The sequence below is a fragment of the Ranitomeya variabilis genome, chromosome 2 (assembly GCF_051348905.1).
Source record: "Ranitomeya variabilis isolate aRanVar5 chromosome 2, aRanVar5.hap1, whole genome shotgun sequence".
In the NCBI taxonomy this organism is placed as follows: Eukaryota; Metazoa; Chordata; class Amphibia; order Anura; family Dendrobatidae; genus Ranitomeya; species Ranitomeya variabilis.
In genome coordinates this window covers 361,818,832-361,844,392 of record NC_135233.1, presented here as the reverse complement: position 1 = coordinate 361,844,392, position 25,561 = coordinate 361,818,832, and the positions used below count along the sequence as shown (strand labels likewise).

Sequence of the window (25,561 nt, the reverse complement as noted above, 5' to 3'; positions counted from 1 at the left end):
AAGAACTTTGAAACTGTACTGCTGTATCTGGACGATGTCATTGTCTTCTCTATAGCCCCCGTCACACTAAGCGACGCTAAAGCGATCCCGACAACGATACGACCTGTCAGGGATCGTTACTGCGTCGCTATGTGGTCGCTGGTGAGATGTCAAACAGTGAGATCTTCCCAACGACGCAGCAGCGATGCGGCGACCTGTAGCGACCTGTACAACGATGTCGTTGGTCGTTGTGACCCTGTCACATGGCAGCTATTATGACGATTCAGACCTCGATGAGGGACGTCCTGTGTGACGTTGTAGTCACACAGGTGTGCATTTGCGTTGCCTTTTCCGCGCCCATTCAGTTCCGATTGGTGGTCGCTACTGCGTTCTGATTGGTGGCGGCCTTGCCTTATGAGGCGACACAATAGCCCTTCCGTCCTTTGTTCCTGACCGCGTGGTGGTTTGCAGATCTTTGTAGAGTTCTCCGGCCTGCGACTCCTCTTCGATTTATCTATTCTTCAACGGTTCTTCTGACACCGATCTGTCAACGATCTGCAAACCACCACGCGGTCAGGAACAAAGGATGGAAGCGCTACTATGTCGCCTTCTGTTGAAGGCATGACCACCAATCAGAACGCAGTAGCGACCACCAATTGGAGCGGAGGGGTGTGGAAAAGGCAACGCAAATGCACGCCTATGTGTCGGTGTCTGAGTCATCAACGAGGTCGTTGGTAAGGTGTCAAACACAGTGATGTGTGCTACCCAGCGGGACCTCAACGATCAAAAAAAGGTCCAGGCCATTCCGACACGACCAGCGATCTCACAGCAGGGGCCTGGTCGCTGCTACGTGTCAAACATAGCGAGATCGCTACTGAGGTCGCTGTTGCGTCACAAAACTTGTGACTCAGCAGCGATCTCGCTAGCGACCTCGCTTAGTGTGACGGGGGCTTAAGACCTATGAAGACCATCTGAAGCACCTGGCCGAGGTGTTCGAAGCCCTGTCCAACTTTGGCTTAAAGGTGAAACCATCCAAATGCCACCTGCTGAAACCCAAAGCACAAGGTTACGGTGATTAAGGACTGGCCGAAACCCAGCAGTCCTCGGGTCCGGCAGTTCCTCGGGTTGGTAGGCTATTACAGGAGGTTCATCAAGGACTTCACCAAGAAGGCCGTGCCATTGCAAGATCTATTGGTGGGCCAATCCAAGAAGACCAAGGGGAAGAATACCCCATTTGATTGGAATGAAGGACTGGAGGGATCATTCACTTGCTTGAAGATGACGCTGACGGGAGAAGAGGTACTGGCCTACCCTGAATATGATCAACCGTTTGTGCTGTATACGGATGCCAGCAATGTAGGACTGGGAGCTGTGTTGTCCCAGATCTAGAAAGGCAAGGAGAGGGTAATCGCTTACGTCAGCAGGAAACTTCGTCCCACGGAAAGGAACCCTAATAACTACAGTTCCTTCAAGATGGAATTCCTCGCCATCGTTTGGGCAGTGACAGAGAGGTTCAAGCATTACCTGGCTTCAGCGAAATTCACCGTCTTCACGGATAACAATCCACTAACACACTTGGACACCGCCAAACTCGGGGCCTTGGAACAGCGGTGGATGGCCCGGCTGTCCAATTACGACTTCACCATCAAGTATCGGGCAGGACGCAAGAATGCGAATGCCGATGCCTTGTCCCGGATGCCCAATTTGCCAGAAACGGGGGAGGACCCGGAGGCACTGGAAGAAGTAGAACTGCCCGCTTTCCATAGCCCCAAAGCCACTCAGTGCTCCCATCATGTGAAGAACAGGCACAGAAACAACCAGGATGCCACACTGAATCCCCTGCCCCACCATGGGTGGGCAGAGACCCAGGATGGTGACCCTGCGGTCCATCGGGTGAAAGAGCTCCTGACGCAGGCAGGTTTGCATCCCGGCCCGGATGATCCACAAGAAACCCAACAGCTGTGGAAGGGGAGAAGCAAACTGTTTATTCACGATGGTAAGCTGTGCCGAAGAAGTATTGACCCCCGAACTCATGAATTGGTGTGGCAGATAGTGATTCCCAGGCAAGATGCGCCAATGGTTCTGGGAGCGTACCACGATGGGGCTGGACACTTTGGGTGGAGGAAGTTGGAGAGACTACTCCGAGGGAGATTCTATTGGATTGGCATGAAAAGAGCCATCGAGAAGTGGTGTCAGGAGTGTGGCCCGTGCAGCCTACGCAGGAAGGACCGTGACAGCCAACGGGCTCCTTTGCAGCCCATCATCACCAAACGGCCACTAGAATTGGTCGCGCTAGACCACATGAAGCTGACGCCTAGCCGGTCGGGCTATATTTATGCTCTCACCATTGTGGATCATTACTCCAGGTTCCTGGTGGTTGTACCTGTCAAGGATCTAACGGCCAGGACGGCCGCCAAAACCTTCCAGCAGTACTTCTGTAGGCCCCATGGGTACCCGGAGAAGGTACTGACCGATCAGGGGCCAGCGTTTGAGGCGGAGGTGTTCCAGGAGTTCTGCAATCTGTGCGGGTGTAAGAAGATCAGAACCACACCGTACCACCCACAAACCAACGGGATGTGTGAAAAGATGAACCAAGTGGTGATCGACTTATTGAAGACCTTGCCTGTAGAGGAACGGAACTTGTGGCCAACAAAGTTGCCCGACCTGGTAGACATGTACAACCACATCCCAGTGAGTTCTACCAACTGCACTCCGGCGTACCTGATGCGAGGAAGGTCTAGTAAGTTGCCCGTTGATCTGGACATGGGGGTTCTAACCCCCGAAGATACCTCGCCGGATGTCGATTGGGATACGGAGAGGCAGCAAAGGTACTGCAAAGTACAGGAATGCGTGGAAAGAAGTCTCGCTCAGGCCAGGCAAAAACAGGAAAGGGACTACAACCAGCATGCTCCTGCATTTCCCTTGCCGCCTGGTGAGCAGGTACTCAAGCAGAAGAGAACACTACACAAACTGGCCGACCAATGGGAAGCGGAACCGTATACCGTCCTGCCGTCCGATTTCGACAATACTAAAGTCTGTCTCATTAGCAAAGATGGAGGGGAAACCTCAACGGCAATATCCAGAGACCACCTTAAGGTATGCCCCGATAAGTTGAGGGAGATGGAAACAGGTCCAAGAGCCTCTCCACCTGTAGAAGAGGAGAAAATGATACACACTGTTCTTGGTGATTTTCCCCAGTCTTGGACTCAAATAAATCAGGCCATCGTGGTACCTGTCTTAACGTTTCGTCAACCGAACCCGCCTGAACTAGACGTGGTGCCAGATCCTCCAGACCCGCAATCACCACAGACCCCGCCGGACGATGCCATGCCCACCGTCGGGCCGGCGGAGCCTCCCTCTGCTATCGGCGAATCTGCCGTACCCACTGTTGGTAGCAGCAGCCCTGAGAGATCCAGCATGCCAGTGCTACCCAGACTCACTAGAAGTGTAGCTAGAAGGCAGCGCATTACACCAGTGGTAGCAAGCATAGCGAGCCCTGCTAGGCCAATAGCAACCCCTGCACTACGGAGGTCTACACGTCGCACCAAGAATCAGACTCCCCTTCGCTACAAAACTTGGAGGTATTAACTAAAGTTGCTAATTGTGTTTGTGTAAATATCTTTGTTACAAGTTTAAAAATGGACAACGGAGCAGTGGACAGTGAATTGCTCCAAAACTTTCAAAAGGGACCCCTTTGTTTACCCGGGGTCCCTGCTGTTTTAAAGTTACAACCACTGAACTGGGAGTCATGAACTGTGCATGACCAAAACTTTCGCAATGTTCAAGAGTCCTCACCTCCCATAAAGGGAAGCACTGTTATGTTTAATTGTTTATGATATTTCAAAAATGTTATGTGTTTTCTGTTAACATGTATTGTTGTTCTTATTTTCCCAGTCCGGGAGAACTGGATTTAACCGGGGGGGAGTGCAGCGCCCCAGAGTCCTGGTCGTTGCAGTAATGTCGCTCTGCCACTAAGGGGGGTGATGTTACGTCTGATTGCACTAAAGGAGTTCACCTGACCAGGTATCACACACACACACTACACTTCACACTCCGGCCACCAGGGGGAGCGGTTCTATCTAGTAGGCCACTCCTCACGCTCTGGTAAAACTGGGGGTTGGACAGGAAGTTAGGGAGAAAGTAGCTGGGAAGAGCTAGAGAGAGGACCTGTCAGGGGTGGGATCCTGGCAGAGTCCTAGAAAGAGACAAGATCGTTACGGAGTTGTGCCTGTGCCTTACAGCGGCAGACTCCTAAGAAAGGACAAGAAGCGAGGTTTATTGTGGAGAATTGAGGAACGGAAATACAGCAAAAAGGAGATAATACCAGAAGGAGTCGTGCCCCAAGATCAGCAACATCCTTCTGAGGCGCGTAGCCGGTGGCCGGAACGCCGAGAAAGTAAGAGACTCCACGCATTACTTTAGACTACGGCCGGGCAGTTAACCATAGGTTGGCTGTCTCACCATTACATCTAACGAAGACAACGGAGGCAAACTGTGGGAGAGGGGCGTCCCTAGGGTCCCTATAAAATAGCTCCAGGCCTACCCCGTCATACGGGTGCGTCCTAGCCATATCATCTGGGGGACGGAGAGAGAGAGACCAGAAATATACACGACAGTTGTGAGGACTATCCCGTGGTGCTCAGCAGGGAAGTACTACAACACACAGGCGCTAGAAGGTAGACACTGATTTCCACCTGCAAAGGGAACTCTGGATGTGCCTTCGGACCGGCCGGTCTCAGCCAGCCCTGTTAACAGTGCTCTGGATTGCGGACCCTGAAGCCTTCAGTAAAGAGGTAAAGAGACTGCAGCCCTGTGTCATCGTTATTCACCGCGACCGACACCACGCACCATTATCTCATCTTTCATTGGACGCCCCTTAGCAGGGTCACGGACCGGGTCTAGCCACCGTGACGACCCCAGAACTGAGACAGAGAGGCCCGGTACCGAGTACCCCGCGGCCCTGCGTCTGGGGGCGCTCCAATTACATCTGAGGATTCCCTAGCAACAGGCAACCCCCACATGTACTTATGCTGGCTAACAGATGTAAATCATTCAGCTGCCGGGATGAAAACTAAATCTCCGAACACTAAAAAATACTCGGAGATCACCGGAGCTGCTCTGGAAAACCTGAGCAACGAGTACACTCGCTCATCACTAATCATTACCTGTTGCTGGTACCCTGGACTGTGGCTGTCTACCTTCAGTAAACCAGGTAAAGAGACTGCAACTTTGTGTCCTCTGCTTATTTCTGGCTCCACACGACCTTTGCCAAATACACCGGGAGCCCTGGGGACCCAGTTTCACCTGTGGGAACAATACCATCCCTGCTGCCATAACATCATCCCAGTGGAACCATTTAAGCAGCGTCGGTCACCCCTGACCAAATACCACAGGTGGCGTCACGAACATTTCCTATTTTACAAACTTTATTCAAACCCCTTTAAAGACTGTCCCTTTTACGTGGACGCTCAGGGCCACGGCCCGGGCCGCTGTCACCGTGACCACCCCTTTAACGACGACCGGACCCGGTACCGAGTAACCCCTAGGCCCTGGTGGGCGTTCCACATCCGTACAGCGCAGGCCCGCACCCAAGCACCACCAATGCTGACAGAGACTGTGAGGAGAGATGTGCGCAGGGTGCCCGTTAGTCACCACAGAGCGAGGTGTGGAACGTTCCGGGCTAGTGAATACTGAGAGCGTGCTGACAGAGAGAGATCGGGTGCAGCACCCCGCCGGAGAAGCAGCGCGCCAGTGGCTGTCGGCGCTTCAGTCTTGGCAGGAGCAGGCAGCATAGAGAGAAGAGTGTAGCATGCCCAGTAGCTGTCAGAGAGCGAGGTGCCGTGTGCTTCATGACAATGAGTACAGTGCACGTGCAACAAAGAAAGAACCGAGTGCTGGATAGACTTGCGTAACCCACATTACCAGCTCATACTTTCCCGCTCACGGGAGACCCTGACTTTGCCAGTGTATATTTGCAGAGCCACGTTGGGCTCGTACAGTACTGTGGCCCGTACTCTTATCAGCTACTATAGCGTATGGACTAGGCTCAGAGGAAGGTACCGGACACCGAACGCTGCCGCCAGAAGACGGGACATTGTTGCCCATAGGACCCCATAGGAAAAGATACCGCGTCAGCTATTGCCGGTGCCATTGACTTCCCAGCAGGAGTCACAGTTTCAGGAACATCTGACATAAGTATTTCACAAGAACTGCCGTTAACTGATCCTTTATTTCTGAACTCTGCATATCCTTTGCAAACTGAACTGTTTATTCCCCTGTTTAACCCATTGCCTCCCTGCATTGAGTATTCCCATTATTAAACTTGTTAACCCTTGCTCTGCCTCCGGTCCGTTACTGCACCACGCAACCTGCTCACAGTGCAATTATTAGAAAATGGAAGAAACACAAGATGACTGTCAATCTTCCTCATTTTGGGACTCCATGCAGGATCTCAGGAGGTAAGGATGATTCTGAGAAGGGTATCAGCTCAGAACTACACAGCAGGACCTGGTCAATGACCTGAAGAGAGCTGGGATCACAGTCTCAAACATTACCGTTAGTAACACCCTATGCCATCATGGATTAAAATCTTGTAGGGTGTGCAATGTCCCCCTGCTCACGCTAGAACAAGTCCAGGACTGTTTGAAGCTCGACAATGACCATCTGGATGATCCAGAGGAGGCATGTGAGAAGGTCATGTGGTCAGATGAGACCAAAATAGAACTTTTTGGTATCAACTCCACTCGCCGTGTTTGGAGGAAGAAGGATTAGTACAATCTCAAGAACACTGTCCCAACCGTGAAGCATGGTGGGGAAAATATTGTTACTTGAGGGTGCTTTTCTGCAACGAGGCCAAGACGACTACACCGTATTGAAGGGAGGATGGATGGGGTAATATATTTTGGCCAACAACCTTCTTCCCTCAATAAGAGCATAGACGCCAGGGAAACTAAGTGACAGCCTGGAAACTTGAAAGATCTGGAGAAGATCTCTATGGAGGAGTGGGCCAAAATCCCTGCTGCAGTGTGTGCAAACCTGGTCAAGAACTACAGGAAACGTCTGACCTCTGTAATTGCAAACAAAGGTTTCTGTACCAAATATTAAAGGGATTGTCCACTACATTCTATAACGCCCCTACCGATTTAAACCTTGCATAGAAATATTTTTGTAAATAATTCTTGTTGCCATCTGTACCTGTTACCGGTGCTATCGCTGACCGCTCACTCAACATCACATGACCCTGCCTGCAGCCGCCACTGACATCCGCCGATGTCTCGTCTAGTTCCAGAATCCCTTGCATCACCGGGGCGTGACCCAGTCGCGTGCAACCCTCCTGATTGACTGTCCTGTGGGCGGAGTTTCACCGTACATCACAGCCCAGTATCCAGCGCAAGTTCCCTCACTCCTCTACTTTCATTAGCCGCAAGCGAGCACAAAATCAGCAGTGTATCAAATACTTATTTTCCCCACTGTACATATAAATAAATATTTTTTTGTATTCATGCGTTAGGTATTACTGCAGACACAGTGATCTGAGGTTAAGCTGATATTTTTACTGCACGGTAAATGGAGTAAGAAGAATAAAAGCGCAGCGCAATATTATTTACCTGGCTTGCTAATACATGAAGGTGCAGGTAGGGGGCGACACATGAAGTTCGGTGGTATTTCACAGGCGCCATATCTGCGGAATGAGAACCTATAATGTCCTACTCACGCAGTACAGTTGCTGGAAGATTGGCACGCACTCCGTCAAAGTGTCGAGGTGCGGGTGGAATGGGCCAAGGCTAGAGAGATTCACTGCACACTCTGTTTTTTGGTGATGCAAGTATCTTTATTTCATGAGAACAAACAAAATTAATTGTGACTTTGAAGTATGCGACAATGTAAGAACGTTTCGACCCCACTGTCGTTTGGTACCTGAAATGGAAGGGATATATTTGAAGGGGAAGATTTGCTGTTACTGTTGTGTTGTCTTGGTTTCCTTGGCGCTCCCGCGCCTATGTTGGCTGGGCCAGCCAACATAGGCGCGGGAGCAACAAGGAAACCAACCAAGACAGCACAGCTGTTTACCACAACTGATCGCACGGAGTTTTAAAAAAAAAAAAAAAATTGCAATAATTGAGAGCGAATTTCTTTTGGAACAGCAAGCAGAGATCTTGAAAACCGTGAGGATTTCTTACAAAAATGTACAGAAAAATTGCATAACCTGCTGAAACATGAAAAATTAATACTGATGCACACGATATGGCTGCTAGCAAAATAGGAACTAAAAGTGTGGAGTAGGGTTAAATCTCTGGTCATCTGCCATCTGCAGCTTCTAAAGCAAAGAAAAAAAAACTGAGGCTGACTCTGCAATTTCTGGGGCCAATGAAAAGTTTCAGGAGTCATGTGACGGGATGTGTCAGGTGACTGTGAGGCATAGCTGCCTGCTGTGAGAAGGAAGCTGCACGCTTTCACATTCAGTCTTCCTACAATGATCACTGTGTGGCTACAGATCCTGCTTGTTCTGCTCCTGGGTGGGGTGGATGGGGGTGAGTAGAATAATACACTTTTCTCGTCATATCCATATATCCATCCTGAAAATATAAAGTTAAATGCCTTCAGTATCTATCGTAGAAGTAATGCGGTGTAGACCGATATCACCCAAACAGGGAAGTTTCTTTGTATCGACTTTACAAAAAGTTGCGGGGCGACTTGTAACAATTACCCGACTTTTTCCACCCTTTCCGAAAAATATGGAGGTGGCATTTTACTCCACATATTTAATTTAGTAGAGGAGCATGCATGGCTTTTAAGTCTCCTCACTCTGACATGCCACTCTCCAGAAAGAGAAATGTTACCCCCTATCTCCACGATCAAAAGGATCTAAATCAGTCAATGCTGTAAGATAAGATAAATATTGCAATTTTTTTGCATGTTTTTATTGCAAAATCCTTCCTTGTGCAACTGCATGGAGTTCTTGGTGCGGATCCTCTCCAAAATCCTCCTCAAAATCCGCTTAGAAGACTCTTCCGATTCATTTTCTTACTAGAAATCCACTTTGCTGTTCATATATATATGTTTTAATAATACTTTTTTAATAAAAAAATTGTCTGGTGGGTGAAAAAAAAAGTGGCTGTATGCACACGGAGTCTTTCTGTTACTCCTACGTTTTTGGGGACGGTTTGGAGAGTTTCTCTTCAGTTCCTACTTCAAGAAGGCTCAGTGTGTATGTCACTTGTTTGAAGCGGCTTCTGATTGAATCCGATCCAAATTAGACGCTGTCCAATCCAGAGGCTGCAAGCAAAAAAAAAAAAAAGAACTCCTCTAAAAACTCACCAAGAGCTATGTGCACCTTTGTCTTTTTGCTGAGTTTTCCAGAGCAGAAACTCAAAATTTTTGAGATTTGAAGAGTTTCTGTTACGAAAACTCCTTGGATTGTTTTCTTTATTTGTTTCTGCTTCAAAAACCTCGTGATTTTTGGAAGCCTCAAGAAACTCTGAACACAGTCTAAAGACCAGTCAGGTCAGGTGCTGCTACATCGCACCCCTCCTAATGGCTCACCGATTAGTTATTTAGGGAGGCTTTTTACTGAACGATATTTCACCGGTTGGTTTAGTGTTATTTTGGCATCTATGTGACACTTTGGTTTTTATCTTTTTAATTAGGGAACTGTTTTTGGAATTACTTTATTCACAAAAAAAGAAAAAAAAAGTTCAGCAAAAAAAAAAAACTCGTCCAAAAACTGACCAAGGGCTATGTGCACCTGAGTCTTTTTGCTGAGTTTTCCAGATCTGTAGTGAAATCCCCAGATCTACCATGTGCCATGTATAATAGTGACATCTTATGTGGCAGAGGGCTTCTCGTGCCCCCCTGAGGCACTTGGTCCTGGATGTCACCCCTTTATACAGCCTCTGTGAGCACTTACACTTGCAGAAGGCACTTCCTGTTTTATGCTTATGGCGCCCCCCCCATGGCTGTGGTGAGGAATCTGATTACATGATTAGTCACTCATGAAGAGCGATGTAGATAGCAGATCAGGTTCTTGAGCTGATAATGTCATGTTTGGATGCAAATGACTGAGTTTCACCGCGTGTCTTCATCTTCGGGTGAAGTTACGAGAGGAAGCCACAGAGAGATGTCCAGACCAAACCTGAGCTTTAAGTGAACTCGTAAACTTCAGCCTGACCTTAGAGAAGCTCTATACTTCATGCTGTTCAATTGCACCAGGTTTAAAGCATTAATGGCCTGATTCACCATTTGTGATTTAACTTTTTTTTTTCCTTGCTCCAAATTCTTTAATATGGTGCAATTGGTTCATAAATTTTGCACAAAATCAAAAAGTTATCTTTATTTGGGCTCATTCTCATGTGCATGAAAAACGGAGGAGCACAATCCAGTAAATAATTGGATTGCACTCTGACTAATTTAATGTACATGAATTTAGCTATTAAATAACTTTAAAGAAAAAATGGTGTGGGGACCCTTGAAATTTTAATAACCAGCAGAGGGAAACCCAACAGTTGGGGGCAGATGTTTATAGCCTGGGAAGTGGATGATGAACATGGAGCTTCCCAGGCTGTTAATATCAGCTCACAGCTGTAGTCTTTACTGTTTAAAATGTAGGACCCCCCAAAAAAACAAATGAGTGCCCCTATAATTAATAACCAGCAAAGGCCAGGCAAAAAGCTGTTGGCTGATTTTAATAGCCTAGGAAGGGGCCATGGATATTGGCCCCCTCCTACACTAAAAACATCAACTCTCAGCAGCCACAGAAATGGTACATCCATAAGATGCACTAATTCTGGTGCTTAGCCTACCCTCTTCGCACTTGCCCTTGTGCGGTGCCAAGTGGGGTTAATAGTATTGGGGTCGATGTCCGCTTTGTATTGTCAGCTGACATCAAACTCAGGGTTAGTAATGGAGAAGCATCTATGACACACCCCTATTATTTTTGGACACCCATAAAAGGGGGACTATTGAAATTCTACTGAAGGCAGCAACCACGTTTTTGGGGTTCCTTCATCAAATCCATTGTACAACTTATATCAGAGACACTATCGGATAATATTGGGATTTATCATGGTTTGTCTTCTTGAATTATCTGGCAGAGGCTTATCTCCCAAAAGGATGGGGTGATATGTTCCCCAATATAACCTATGGGGGAGAGAGTCAGGATGTCATAAGTCATTATTGACCTTTTGGAATGACCTTTATCCAGTGTGTATGGAGTCCTTAAGTACCATAGACATGTGAATACCATTATGTCTACAGCCAGCTTTACTTGTATCTCCGACCTTACTTGCGTCACCTACTGCCTTTCCATTTCAGCCTGGAACCAAAGACAGATCCGTAAAAAAATCCACCATCTACGAGAGATGCAGAACTTTAAATCCTTCTATAGTCGTCTTGGGTTTCCAAAGGGTGCTGCCTTCTACGTGCCACCAGAAGAAGGCTATCTCACGCAGCCCCTCGACCACTTCAACCGGAGGAATAATGGCACATATAAACAGGTAAGTAAACACTGATTGGAAGCCAGAGAATTACAAGCTGTGCCTGTTATGATGTCCAGTAATGATCCATTAGAACGGATCCAACAGCAATCCGTTGGCAAATAGTTGAGCACACTCAACTTTTTAGTCCGTTTTCAAAAACTGATCCTTGCTGGATCGTGTTTTTTTTTAAATACTGAAGTTTATGGATAACGGATCTGTTAATCAGCCATCTGTTCTCCCATTTCTAACGGATCCATTTTTCCTTGCTGGATCTGTTCTAATAGATGGAATACTGGGCATGTGAACATAGCCTAACTCTGTCAGAAACTTGTTGGTTCTACCTCCACCTGGTTAACCCGGCATTGCTTAAACTGTTACTTTTGAGGTCCAAAATGATTTAGGAAATAGCCATAATGTGCAACTTTTTTTGTTATGCCACAAAAGTTTTGGAAATTGCTAACATAGTTCCCCCTCCCCTTTCGTTGTGCTGTTATATTACAAGGTTTCCCATTTATTCTCGCTTCGGAAATATGCTGCCAAAAAATGTTGTCAGCTTTCCGCGAAACATTAGCTGATTGCCAGGGTGGCTCTACTTATAAAAGGAGTTTGTTGATGTGACGCCTCAATCGATTTACATTTCTTTAAAAAGACTGTGGGATTTTTTTTCTACAGAGATATTGGATAAATGAAGAATTTTGGAAACGCCCCGATGGACCCGTCTTCCTGTTTATTGGAGGAGAAAGCGCAGAGTCTGAATTTTCAGTTTTAGCCGGTTTGTACAAGACATGGCACGTTGACTTAATAAATATCTCCAGCGTATTGTGATGAGGTTGAAGAACAGTAATTGATGCTCATTGTGTGTATGGCCAGGATTAACGAGGCACTGAATAAACGGAGCATTAAATAAAAAGGAACCGCTCGCAAAGATCTTCTCTACCTAGATTCTACAGTCTCACACTGATGTACCTCAAGTCTTGGATATGTGGCCTAGGAGGTATCGGTTTTCTCAAGGGAAGGTTTAGACCATTATGACCGTTTGGGAGTCAGGTTGCTGAAGTAGAAACCTCCCCCTACTGTCCTGTCTACTATCCAAACAAAAAAAGACCCTTCACTATTGATTAAGATGTTCCCTCAGGGTAGAAAGGCTAGATATTGTGCTTTAAGGGTCACAGGAACTCATTTGTTCCACCACAGAAGTTGGTGGGAACTGGGAGTTGGACCATTGTCAGGATTTCTATATAACTTTTTCCAGGGATTACAGAAGTTCTTGAAGATTGACTGACTGATAGATTTTTACTAGAGGTGAGCAAAGAGATATAACCAGCCATGGTCTAGTTTGGTCTTCAGTGGCACCTAGATCAGGGCAACGTTCACTTCTGTGGTGGTAATTCTCTGCCCGGCATCCTGGACACTTCTGCTGCTTACTATGCCCCAGAGTATTGTTGCACGAGACCAGTAATCAGAAAAGATGCCCAGGGTGTTGGGCAGAGCATTATTACCATGGCAGAAGTCAACACTGCCCTGATCCAGGTGCCACAGAGGTCCAGACTTGGACGTCAGACCTGGTTAGTGTTTATCTGTTTGCTCATTTTTAATATTTTACTTTGTGGTTTGTTTTCTTATGACTTTATTGTCCCTTTTGAGAGAATTAATATAAGCAAATGTAACTCCCGTGTAGGCGAGCACGTGGAGTTGGCTCAGAAGCATCAAGCCCTTCTGGTGTCCCTAGAACATCGGTATTATGGAGCCAGCATCAATCAAGATGGATTGACGCTGGAAGCAATAAGGTTCCTGTCCAGTCAGCAGGCGTAAGTATGGACGTGTATATCCGCACCTCACACACTGGGCTGGAAATAAACTCTTAATATACCAGGACAGCTGGACCTGCTTCGCCATAATGAACATTTCTTAGCGTTTCTACTCTGTGTCCTCTTATTGTACCTTTCCATATGAATGTGCATAAGGGTCAATCAGCTCACCTGTCCGGCTGCACGGCAAAATACTATAGAAATCGCAACAGTCCAAACCATTGCCGGCACTCGCATCTTCTTAAAATAATTACTTTAGTGATCCTGCAGTGTAAAAAGGCAGAAAATAATTATTCTCCGCGCTCCCAGGCACCATGTTTCAGACCTGCATGGTCCTTCGTGAAGGTTCGACAAAGGACCATGCAGGTCTGAGACATGTTTCCTGGGAGCACAGGGGATATTTCTTTTCCGCCTTTTTAATTTTTGTGCTGTTGTGTTCACCCATTTTTTGTGCCTTTTTATATTACCGGATCAATAAAGTAATTATTTTAAGAAGATGTGAGTGCCGGCAATGGTTATTTAATCTTCACATATTCTTCCTTTCTCATTACTTAGGCTCGCAGATCTGGCTTCTTTCCATCTGTTCATCTCTCAGAAATATAATTTGACTCAGAAGAACACTTGGATTTGCTTTGGAGGTTCTTACCCAGGATCCCTTTCTGCGTGGTTTAGAATTAAGGTGGGTCTCGGTGTGAATCTAGGATTTGCTTTCATTCTATATGGTACTGTGCGCCCCATACTATAAAGGAGGCCTTACACCCTGAATGACAGGCGCTGCTCCGGATTCCTCCCTCTCTCACCCAAACACATGTACAGTATGCTCAGTTCTGCTAAGCGTGCATATGTGTTCAATGAGGAAAGAGTGGAAAGGTACTGCGGGACCCCCTCTTACTACTCAACTCCCTGGAGAACAGCAAGATCAATTGTTAAAATCACAGAGTCCTCCTGACTTTGATATTGGAAGATAGATCAGGCTTGGTATGCTTTGGTCCGGCCAGTGGTCATGCTGAAATTGATATGTTCCTCTGATTCACCATATCTCTTTCCTCATGTACAGGGCATTGCAGTAGCTTAGGTATCCATGGTTACGACCACTAAGGACTGTCACTATATGAGTGGTCGTAACCATGGATACCTAAGCTACAGCAATGTCCTGTACACAAGGAAAGAGATATGGTGAATCAGAAGAACTATACCTTACTAAATAGAGGTATTATTATTAATTATTATTATTATTACACCTACTATATATTGGGATAGGATCTTTGAGATGGAAATACCCCTTTTAACGGGAAATACAAATAATTAACATTACAAGCATATGTAATGCACACCGATAGTAGAATAATAAGCTATTACGATGGGATGAATATTTCATCCTGCTGATGCCATGTTATATAATGTAATCATGCTATATCCTGCCTTTTCCCTTTTATTTGCAGTTCCCACATTTGGTGTACGCCGCTGTGGCCTCCTCTGCCCCGGTCAGGGCAAAGTTGGATTTTACAGATTACAATAAGGTCGTTGGCTTATGGTTTCTCTGAATATTATTTGTAAATTCATTAATTGCACTTTTCTAGTGACAACTTTGGACTGGTCGGAATCCCTGTACTCTAAACCCCACCAAGCTGTCTGTCTGTCTACCGAGAATAAAGCCAGATTGCCCCCATATCGCACACCGGGGTCTGATAACTCTTGCTAGCCTATAGAAAGTATGTGAACCGCCCTCACTGTCCATGTCCTCTTGTAGTTTTGTCACCCTCCTCTTCTCTTCTTTGCAGGTAGTGGCTCAGAGCTTGTCAGATCCAGTCATTGGAGGATCAACCAAGGTACAGTCCAATGTAGATTATGCAAACACCTTAAAGTGAACGCCTAGTCTTATCCATAATTTTGTGACCCGTTCTCCAAATATATCTTAAGCCGTTGTTGGATCTCTGATTTACGAATACAGAATTCTGCACCCATTGAGAGAGTTAAATGATTCTGGCTGACCTCTGCCACCACTAGAGGGAGCTTATCCGGTGAGCTGTCTGCACTGAGCTCCTGTACTCCCTCTAGTGGTGGCAACCTGCATTTTATTATTTAATTCTGCCCTTACAGGAGAGTTGGAGCTCGGACTCACAAACACAAATCCGCATCTTCTATTCTGTGTCATCAGAGATGACTTATTACTTAAAATAGATTTTTATGTTAAATGTAAATTTTATTTTGTTTTTCGTATCATTATGGTTTATTTTCCTAGTTCCTGTTCATCACATTAACCTTATCAGCAACAGACTAAAGGTACCTTCACACTGAACAACTTTCCAACAAGAACGACAACGATCTGTGACGTTGCAGCATCCTGGATAGCGATCTCGTTGTTTGACACGCAGCAGCGATCAGGATCCCGCTGTGATATCGTTGGTCGGAGCTAGAAGGCCAGCACCTTATTTCGTTGTTGGATCACCCGCTGTCATCGCTGGATCGGTGTGTGTGACACCAATCCAGCGATGTGTTCGCTTGTAACCAGGGTAAATATCGGGTTACTAAGTGCAGGGCCGCGCTTAGTAACCCGATGTTTACCCTGGTTACCATTGTAAATGTAAAAAAAAAAAAAAAAAGTACATACTCACATTCCGGTGTCTGTCACGTCTCTCGCCGTCATCTTCCCGCACTGACTGTGAGCGCCGGCCATAAAGTAAAAGCAGAGCACAGCGGTGACGTCACCGCTGTGCTGTGCTTTACGGCCGGCACTGACACAGTCAGTGCGGGAAGATGACGGCGAGGGACGTGACAGACACCGGAATGTAAGTATGTTTTTTTTTTTTTACATTGGTAGCCAGGGTAAACATGGGGTTACTAAGTGCGGCCCTGACTTCGGCATCGTTGGTCGCTGGAGAGCTGTCTGTGTGACAGCTCTCCAGCGACCACACAACGACTTACCAACGATCACGGCCAGGTCGTATCGCTGGTCGTGATCGTTGGTAAATCGTTTAGTGTAACGGTACCTTAACTTAGACCCCATTTGGTTTGTATTGATTTATAAATTTGCTTTAATCATGGAATTGGCCATTGTACAGTAACAAGAGGAGGTGAGCTGTAACATTACTTATTGTGAATGGTGGATCCTGTGTTATCTACTGTATATAGAGGTGTTATCAGTCATTGTACAGGAGTAGGAGGTGAGCTGTGACATCACCTATTGTGAATGGTGGATCCTGTGTTATCTATTGTATATAGTGGTGTTATCAGTCATTGTACAGGAGGAGGAGGTGAGCTGTGACATCACCTATTGTGAATGGTGGATCCTGTGTTATCTACTGTATATAGAGGTGTTATCAGTCATTGTACAGGAGTAGGAGGTGAGCTGTGACATCACCTATTGTGAATGGTGGATCCTGTGTTATCTATTGTATATAGTGGTGTTATCAGTCATTGTACAGGAGGAGGAGGTGAGCTGTGACATCACCTATTGTGAATGGTGGATCCGGTGTTATCTATTGTATATAGTGGTGTTATCAGTCATTGTACAGGAGGAGGAGGTGAGCTGTGACATCACCTATTGTGAATGGTGGATCCGGTGTTATCTACTGTATATAGAGGTGTTATCAGTCATTGTATAGGAGGAGGTGAGCTGTGACATCACCTATGGTGTATGGTGGATAGTGTTTTATCTACTGTATACAGAGGTGTTATCAGTCATTGTACAGGAGGAGGAGGTGAGCTGTGACATCACATCACCTATTGTGAATGGTGGATCCTGTGTTATCTACTGTATATAGAGGTGTTATCAGTCATTGTATAGGAGGAGGAGGTGAGCTGTGACATCACCTATTGTGAGTGGTGGATCCTGTGTTATCTACTGTATATAGAGGTATTATCAGTCATTGTACAGGAGGAGGAGGTGAGCTGTGACATCACCTATTGTGAATGATGGCTCCTGTGTTATCTACTGTATATAGAAGTGCTATCAGTTATTGTACAGGAGGAGGAGGTGAGCTGTGACACCACCTATTGTGAATGGTGCATCCTGTGTTATCTGCTGTATATAGAGGTGTTATCAGTCATTATACAGGAGGAGGAGGTGAGCTGTGATATCATCTATTGTGAATGGTGGATCCTGTTATCTACTGTATATAGAGGTGTTATCAGTCATTGTACAGGAGGAGGAGGTGAGCTGTGACATCACCTTTTGTGAATGATGGATCCTGTTATCTACTGTATATATAGAGGTGTTATCAGTTATTGTACAGGAGGAGAAGGAGGTGAGCTGTGACATCACCTATTGTGAATGGTGGATCCTGTTATCTACTGCATGCGTGCAGATTTCCTTCTCATTGCACAAGGTGCTGGAATCATTCTGTGCAGGTGATTAAATGATCACCTGTGCAATACAAGGAAATCCTGAAAACATGACCTGTTTGCAGCCCTTGAGGAATGCAGTTTGACACCCCTGATCTACTGTATATGGAGGTGTTATCAGTCATTGTACAGGAGGGGGAGGTGAGCTGTGACATCACCTATTGTGAATGGTGGATCCTGTGTTTTCTCCTGTATTTAGAGGTGTTCTTATTGTACAAGAGGAGGTGCTGAGCTGTGATATAATCTATTATGAATCCTGTATTATCTACTTTATAAAGATGAGACTGCTGAAAAAAATCTTCTATAAAGAACAGAAAATGTAAGGCGGGTATAAGACCTATTGGCCAATATGTTTAAAATTGCATAATTTTTTATAGAGCTACGTTGTGTATGTATATTATGATTGTGTATGTAATATGATGTATTGCACACAAAGTATGTACGGCATATAATACATTTGATATGGAAAATGGCATTTTCCATTTTGGGCACAGATCTTGGTAAAGACAAATAAAAAAAATGAAATGTTTAATATTTCACTTTACAGAACGCTCTTGAAAATGAGTTGCTCCGGAGTCTGACGTCTGTGACATTCCTAACATAGATGATATGCTCATCAAGTAATGGGACAAATGTCATGTTAGTGCTCATTGGATTGCATCATAAAGTTTTACTTTAGTTTTACGCAAACCACTAAAAAAAAATGTCCTCACTGGATGGGTGCCAGCTATGCTCTCCCCTAGAAGATTTGTGGAGGGTGGGCTACCGATTTATGTCTCTTCTACTCTGGAGTGGTGTGGAAAGACTTATTGGGGGCCATTTTCCTTTTGAGGTGGCAATTTTTGTGTGGCATTCCTCACTTTTTTGAGCTCTGGGTTGAAAAGCAAGATATGAGTTTCTTAAAAAGAGAATGTAAGGTTTGGACACCAGCGCTGGTGGATTGCCGGTAATCTAAGATTTCTCCACTTTCCTCTGAAGCTACCAATTTTAAATCCTTGCCGTGTTGTGAATGTAGCCACAACTTCATTTATGTGGCTTATGTCAGATCCGTATACTTTATGCCACAATCCGGGGCTTCATCCCATCGGAAGAACGTAGGACAGATGCATCTTCAGCTCGAGTAACACGAATGTATATATTGCGCCGACTGTCATCTGCATCCTATGACAATAACTGGCCGCCATGTTTGCATATTGGCTATTATCCCATTGTGATGTGTTTGCAGTGTCTGGACAAAGTGAGGGAGAGTTTCCAAGCAGTGGATTCCATCCTACACTCTGGGAACGTCTCAAAACTGGAGAAAGACTTCTATTCGTGTTTGCCTCTCCGAGCGCCTGAAGACTACAGAGAATTTGTCAGTAACCTGGCAGATATATTTATGGGGGCAGTGCAATACAACATGGAGACCCCGGGAAGTGACGTGAGGAAGATTTGCGATCGAATCGTCAGTGCGGAATCTGCGTACGAGGGGCTGAGGATTGTCAATTCGGTGAGCGCTGCGGTTTGAGGACTATTAGGGCATGTACCTACAACGTCTTTTTCATGAGGATCACGCCTGAAAAAGCATTAAGAAAAAATACCTAAAAGAATGAACCTATGCACCGTAATGTAAAAACGGCTTGCTGTGCACATGTTGCTACTTTTTAACTTATTGGTTTCCTCTGTGTCTGGTCTCTGGCAGATGTATATGGATTATATAGGACTGAAATGTGTGGAAAACTCCCACGAGAAAACCTTATCCGACCTGAGAAATACACAGCTCAATCCGGTTGGAGTCGGCGAACGGCAGTGGTATTACCAGACGTGCACCGAGTTTGGCTACTGTGAGTGTTTGTGGTCTACCTCTTGCCTTTTAACCGTTCAAATGATGGGAGTTATCCAAAAAGGGGTCTCAAAGTCTAGACCTAAGGGTACATGATTATAGGAAGGGGTCCGAGCTATTGTTAAAAACATTTAGAGAGCAGCCTCATGAATCGCAGATACACTAGACATTGACTTCTGTAGAAAATATTTGTGGGCATGCTCTGTGACCTGTGCAGAGGTCATTGTGCACGGAGGAGGAGGTGAGCTGTGGTTACATCTTTTTTGAGTTCAAGACAACGTGCAATAATGCTAAAAATCGATTTTATGTAATAAAAGGCTGTGTCCGCCTTTACTACTGATGGAAATCGTGTAGAACGGAGTTACCGTCTCTTGTCTACAGCTACTATCTATGCTTCTCCATGGCAACAGACTACAAACAAATCCCGTGTAGTCTGGTCCTGTAGTCATGTTCCCTTCTGCTTCTTGTTAATTGCAAACAGTGGATCCAGTGTTATCCCTGTGATGATTATGAAAGTTATCTCTACCAAACACAATTATTTGCTTCAATGGTTAAGTGCAAAATTAGGCATTTTTATTTAATCTAGATAATAAAATGGAAAATTTAAAATAAAACAGTGACAATTTTTTATAGTAAGATAAAAACATAATTTTAGATTAAAGGCATTTTCTGATAATTCATTTCCTTTAAGAACTGACAGATATTTCCAGAGAAGCTTTTTTTAGCAATGTTGTTCTTGCTCTCTCTGATATCGCCACTTCCTTGCACAGATCAGACCTGTGAGGACGGCTCCTGCCCATTCTCTCCACTCATAACCCTGAAGTCTCAGCTGGATCTCTGCACAGAAATCTTCCAGATCCCCACGGAGTCTGTCCGCAAGTCGGTCGAGTTCACCAATGAATTTTATGGCGCTGATCATCCCAAGTCCAGCAGGATCATCTTCGTTAATGGTAATTGCTGCGTGCTGTAATCAGCGTGTGATACATTAATAAACCTGAAGTTTAACTAGTACATAAATAGTGAACGGCTCCCCACAATTAAAGGGGTTAAAAGGGGGTTGTTTGATCAACAAAATTAACTTTAAAGGGAACCTGTCACCCCCAAAATGGAAGTTGAGCTAAGCCCACCGGCACCAGGGGCTTATCTACGGTATTCTGGAATGCTGTAGATAAGCCCCCAATGTATCCTGAAAGATGAGAAAAAGAGGTTAGATTATACTCACCCAGGGTTGGTCCCACTGTGGAGGGCGTCGCGGTCCGGTCCGGGGCCTCCCATCTTCTTACGATCACGTCCCCTTCTGGTCTTCACGCCGCGGCTCCGGCGGGAAAGTTCAGAGAGGCCCGGTGCCTGCGCACTGCAGTACTTTGCTCTGCCATCAACAGAGCCGCAGCGTGAAGACCAGAAGAGGACGTCATCGTAAGAAGATGGGAGGCCCTGGACCGGACCGCGACGCCCATCGGACAGGACCGCAGCGGGACCTCTTTTTCTCATCTTTCAGGATACATCAGGGGCTTATCTACAGCATTCCAGAATGCTGTAGATAAGCCCTTGATGCTGGGGGGCTTAGCTCACCTTCCATTTTGTGGGTGACAGGTTCCCTTTAACCCGTTATATAAAAAAGCTATTAACTTGCAGATATAGAGTTAATAGTGTTCTAAAAATGCAAAAAAGGAGCAATCTCAGGTGGACTGCAAAATATTTCAGTAATAGCAACAGTCCAAACGATAGCCAGTAGTGATGAGCGAGTATACTTGTTGCTCGGGTGGTCTCCGAGTATTTGTTAGTGTTCGGAGATTAAGTTTTCATCACGGCAGCTGAATGATTTACATGTGTTAGACAGCTTGATTATATGTGGGGATTCCCTAGCAACCAGGTAACCCCTACATGTACTCAGGCTGGCTAGTAGCTGTAAATCATTCAGCTGCCGTGATGAAAACTAAATCTCCAAACACTAACAAATACTCGGATATCACCCGAGCGTGCTCGGGGGAACCTGAGCAACGAGTATACTCGCTCATCACTAAACGCCAGTACTCACATCTTATTAAAAGAATTGCTTTAAAATGATAACACACAAAAAATGGTTGAACACAGCAGCAAAAACACGAAAAAGGCAGAAAAAAAATATACGCTGCGCTCCCAGGCAACATGTTTCAGACCTACATGGTCCTTTGTCAAGCCAGATTAAAGGACCAAGTAGGTCTGAAACATGTTGCCTGGGAGCGCAGCGGAGATTTATTTTGTGCTGTTGTGTTTGTAAGCAGGTAAGCTGAATGCAACAGCGGAGACACCAGGCGGGAACAACAATTTATTTTGTTCGCTTAACAGGATTATAAAGGCGGAAAACGTTATTGGTTAAGGCAGATCACACAGGAACAATATTCACAGAATTACTGGCAAAACAAATACAGTAAGTAGGTTGAGATAAGTTGGTTAGTATTAAAGAATCTCTGGATTCGCTCAGGGTCTACAGTCCAACCTGTTTTTAGGTGGAATGTGGTGGTGGGGTGACAAACTCCATATTTAGGAGGAACAGTCCTTAGGAACGTCCACGGCTTTCCGGGTCCTGATGAGGGCCGCTGTTCCATCTCACAAGCCACACGTTTTCCTAACCAAGCCTATCCGCGCTCTCTGGACCACCTTAGTGTCAGCCGGACCCCATCTGACCTGCAGCCTTTCTCTTGCTCACATCTGGCACTGCGAGTCCGTGTAGAAAGTGACGGCCCATCTAGCACATCTTCCTCAATCACCAGCCCAGGCTCAAGTTTCTGGACGGCTATCCATAAGGCCTCTTGGGTACTTGACAGCCAACAAGTGTCTCCTTGATCTGTATTGATGGGGGCTGGTCCTTGACTGTTGACCGGCGTCGTCTGGGTCTGGAATCTTGACCTGTGTTGTTCGGATCTTCAGTCCTTGACCGTTGACGGGTGAAGTCTGAACCTTGACTGGAGTAGCTCTGGTCTTCAGTGCTTGACTGTTGTCATCTGAGTCTGAGTTTTGCTGGAACACGTGGCTGCAGCTTACTCTCTCGGCCACTGGAGTGGCAGCGGGAGTGCCTGCTGCTTCCCTTGGCGCCAAATCTGTTCCTATTTTGTCAGGCTGCCTTTTTATATCAAAGGCTGACTTCATCGCTATCACATGACCTGGAGCACTGCCTAATTCCATCCCTCCTGTAACTTTTCTCCTTCAGATCAGTTCCGCAGGGTTTTGTTCAGGCCTGGAGGCCACATTGCACCGCAACACTTTTTTCTCCTGTGCACCGTTCTCCTATATGTTCAACCATTTTTTGTGCCCCTTTAGAATTCTGGATTAACAAAGCAATTGTTTTAAGAAGATGTGAGTGCCGGCTATGATTTGGACTGTTTAATCTCTATATATTCTTCTTTTCTTTCCCCATCTTTCTTTTCTAAAACTGCCTAGCCATTGCACTGACAGTTCAGCTGCCGTTTGGAAATTAATTTCACTACTCCCGGCAGCCTCCGGCTTTATCTATACAGGCGCAGCCGCCCCACACTTCTTTTTCCGCTCAGTATATAGTGAGCAGAAGCTGTAACTGCGCCCCGCCACTGACCGACAGTCGGCTCTGCACTGATTAACTCCTCTTGTTGCCTCCCTCACCTGCAGGTGACATAGACCCTTGGCACGCCCTCAGTGTCTTGAAGAACCAGTCTCGCTCCGAAATCGCCATCTTTATCAATGGTACTGCCCACTGTGCAAACATGGGTTCTTCTCGCCCCACGGATCTGCCAGCACTGCAGAAAGCGCGAGAGGTCGGTGGAATAATTAATACATACCACACACGGGTTTGCTCATTAATACAGAAAACGTGAAATTGTATTCCTTTTTATGTTGCAGGAAATTGCCACTAAAATTGGAGAATGGCTCCACAACGCTCGGATGACAGAGTAACATCTGATATCACAGTTTTATGCAAAAAAAAGCCAAAATATTTTAAAAAGTGGTAGGAAAAAATGTGATTTTTTTTAACAAATGCAAGCCAACCTTGTACATCTCTTTTTGAGTATTACAGGTAGACAATGTGCAATAATGCTAAAAATTGATTTTATGTAATAAAAGGCTGTGTCCACTTTTACTACTAGTTTTTCTTGCTCCAAAACATGAAAATCGTGTAGAACGGAATAACCGTTTATTGCCTAGAGCTACTATCTATGCGTCTCCATGGTAACAGACTACAAACAAATCCCGTGTAGTCTGATCCTGCAGTCATGTTCCCTACTAATTCTTGCTGACATACGACAGGTAGAATAAGTGACAGCTGTATCAGACTACACAGGGTTTGTAGTCTGTAACCAAGAATACGCAGAAGTGCTGCAGACACAAAATGGTCAATTTTTTTTTTTTTTTTTTAATTTCTTTTATTTATTTATTTTTTTCAGATGCATTGGAGCAAAAAAAAAATAGTTGCAAAGTTGATTTGGTGTCAACACTTTGATACCATTTTTGGATGGGAATGTGATCAGCGATCAAAATCCTAGTTTATTTTTTTCGCTTTTAAAGCACAGATGACAAAACCACACACAAGGTATTATTTTTAGATTTGAATATTTAGTATTTTTCTATGGTTTTATATACAGTGAATATAAATCTGTCATGTGGCAATTTGCGAGGCAGCTGAAACTTGTTTGTAATTTTGTTTTTATCCTTCAAAAATAAATTATTACACTGTTTGATGAGGTTTTACGTTTGTTCAATTACTTCTGTACATTTCATAACATAAAAGTATAATACAGCGAGAAAGAATTTAGAAATTCATATTAATACTTTATGGAAATAAATGTAAAAAAAAATAAAAAAATAAAAAAGGAACAATAAAAAATAATACAAAAAAGAGTTGTCATGGAGGTAAAGATGAAGCCTTGGCGCTATTATGCACTAAAGAAAAATTAACTCAAGATGCTTTTAATCCCGACTCACTGAGAGATCACATTACATCTGCTGTCTGAATTGTATGGAGGGGACAGGAGCAGAATGAAGGAGAGCAGGATAGACAGTCAAACGGAGACCTTGCTACTGCTCTTTAGTAAGTGTTTCATCTCTCCCCTGCACTGGATTACTGCTGTGTACTGTCCTCCATACCTGGGAACACATCTATGTAGTTAAAATAGTGCTGCAGAGTCAAGTGAATCGTCCCATTACTGCCTCATTATAAATGAACAACTCAACCCGTCTCTGCAGCATCTACACATCTTAGACCTAAGAAACATCTTTGCTAAAAAGTGTTCAATTTTTTGACAAAATTACACATAGGCCCGGGCTACTTGGAGAGTGCGGGAAGAGACCCCTAGAGTAGCTTAGAAAAAGGGGTCCAAAGTGACTATATTCAGCTTCAAAGTAGGTTGTCCGTACCCATGGAAATGTTACTGCAGAAGTTCCTCCCAAACACAGGGACTTCACCCTTCCTGTGGGGGGTCAATTTAGATAGTTTTTTTCCCCTTTGGAGTGAGGAAATAACTGGCCGGCTTGGAGAGAAAACACACAATAGGCACCTGATGAGTATAATGAAGACATATCCCAGGTTTGTTATCAATATGGTCCTTTTATTGACCTGGAGATGGGAGCTGCCACCCTTACAGACCCCAGATTTATACAGCCAGTGATGCATTTTGCCAGTTAAAAATAAAACGAAAACAATTTATCTCGTATAGCAAATAGCCTGCTCCTCATAAAAGTTGTTTTCAAAGTAAGAAATCCCAACCTGTGAGTTTCTGCATAATAAATGCTACATTGCCTAATTTTAAGAATATAAAAATAGCAAGAAAGCTTGAAAAAAAGACAGAAGTAAAGCAGCGAGTCCCAGGCAAAGTAGGAAGTTGCACAAGTAACAGCTGCTGGAGAAGTCGGGCAAAGTTTTGTGTTAGACGTCCGTTTAGCACAGAATCCTAACCCGAACTTGACGGCCTCCGTAAGGATTAGATAACTGTCAAGCTCCGGTCCGGATACCCAGACTGTCCGTACATCATGGATCCACGCACTGACACCACAATGAGGTCTAAGCAATGTAAAGATATGAGACCGGACAGCAATAGAGTAATATATAAAGTATGGGGTCTCTGACATACAAATGGCACGTATAATTTGGAATAAAACATCCATTAAAATTCCTAAATTGCACT

General features: G+C 45.1%; 1 protein-coding gene across 1 annotated transcript; it reads left to right on the top strand.

Annotated features, from left to right (window-relative positions):
• The first annotated feature begins 8,324 nt into the window (after positions 1-8,324).
• Positions 8,325-24,128, top strand: PRSS16 (serine protease 16). Its single transcript, XM_077285707.1, has 12 exons — positions 8,325-8,510; positions 11,290-11,471; positions 12,126-12,225; positions 13,132-13,261; positions 13,817-13,940; positions 14,704-14,781; positions 15,043-15,090; positions 18,831-19,094; positions 19,287-19,428; positions 20,198-20,377; positions 23,052-23,197; positions 23,283-24,128. Exons 1-12 carry the CDS (start codon positions 8,453-8,455, stop codon positions 23,334-23,336), a joined length of 1,506 nt encoding a protein of 501 aa, XP_077141822.1. The 5' UTR covers positions 8,325-8,452; the 3' UTR covers positions 23,337-24,128.
• The last annotated feature ends 1,433 nt before the right edge of the window (positions 24,129-25,561 follow it).

Coding starts and splice junctions, on each gene's coding strand:
- PRSS16 (XM_077285707.1), top strand. CDS start 8,453: ATGATCACTGTGTGGCTACAGATCCTGCTTGTTCTGCTCCTGGGTGGG. Junction 15,091..18,830: donor TCATTGGAGGATCAACCAAG/GTACAGTCCAAT, acceptor ATGTGTTTGCAG/TGTCTGGACAAAGTGAGGGA. Junction 19,095..19,286: donor GGCTGAGGATTGTCAATTCG/GTGAGCGCTGCG, acceptor GGTCTCTGGCAG/ATGTATATGGATTATATAGG.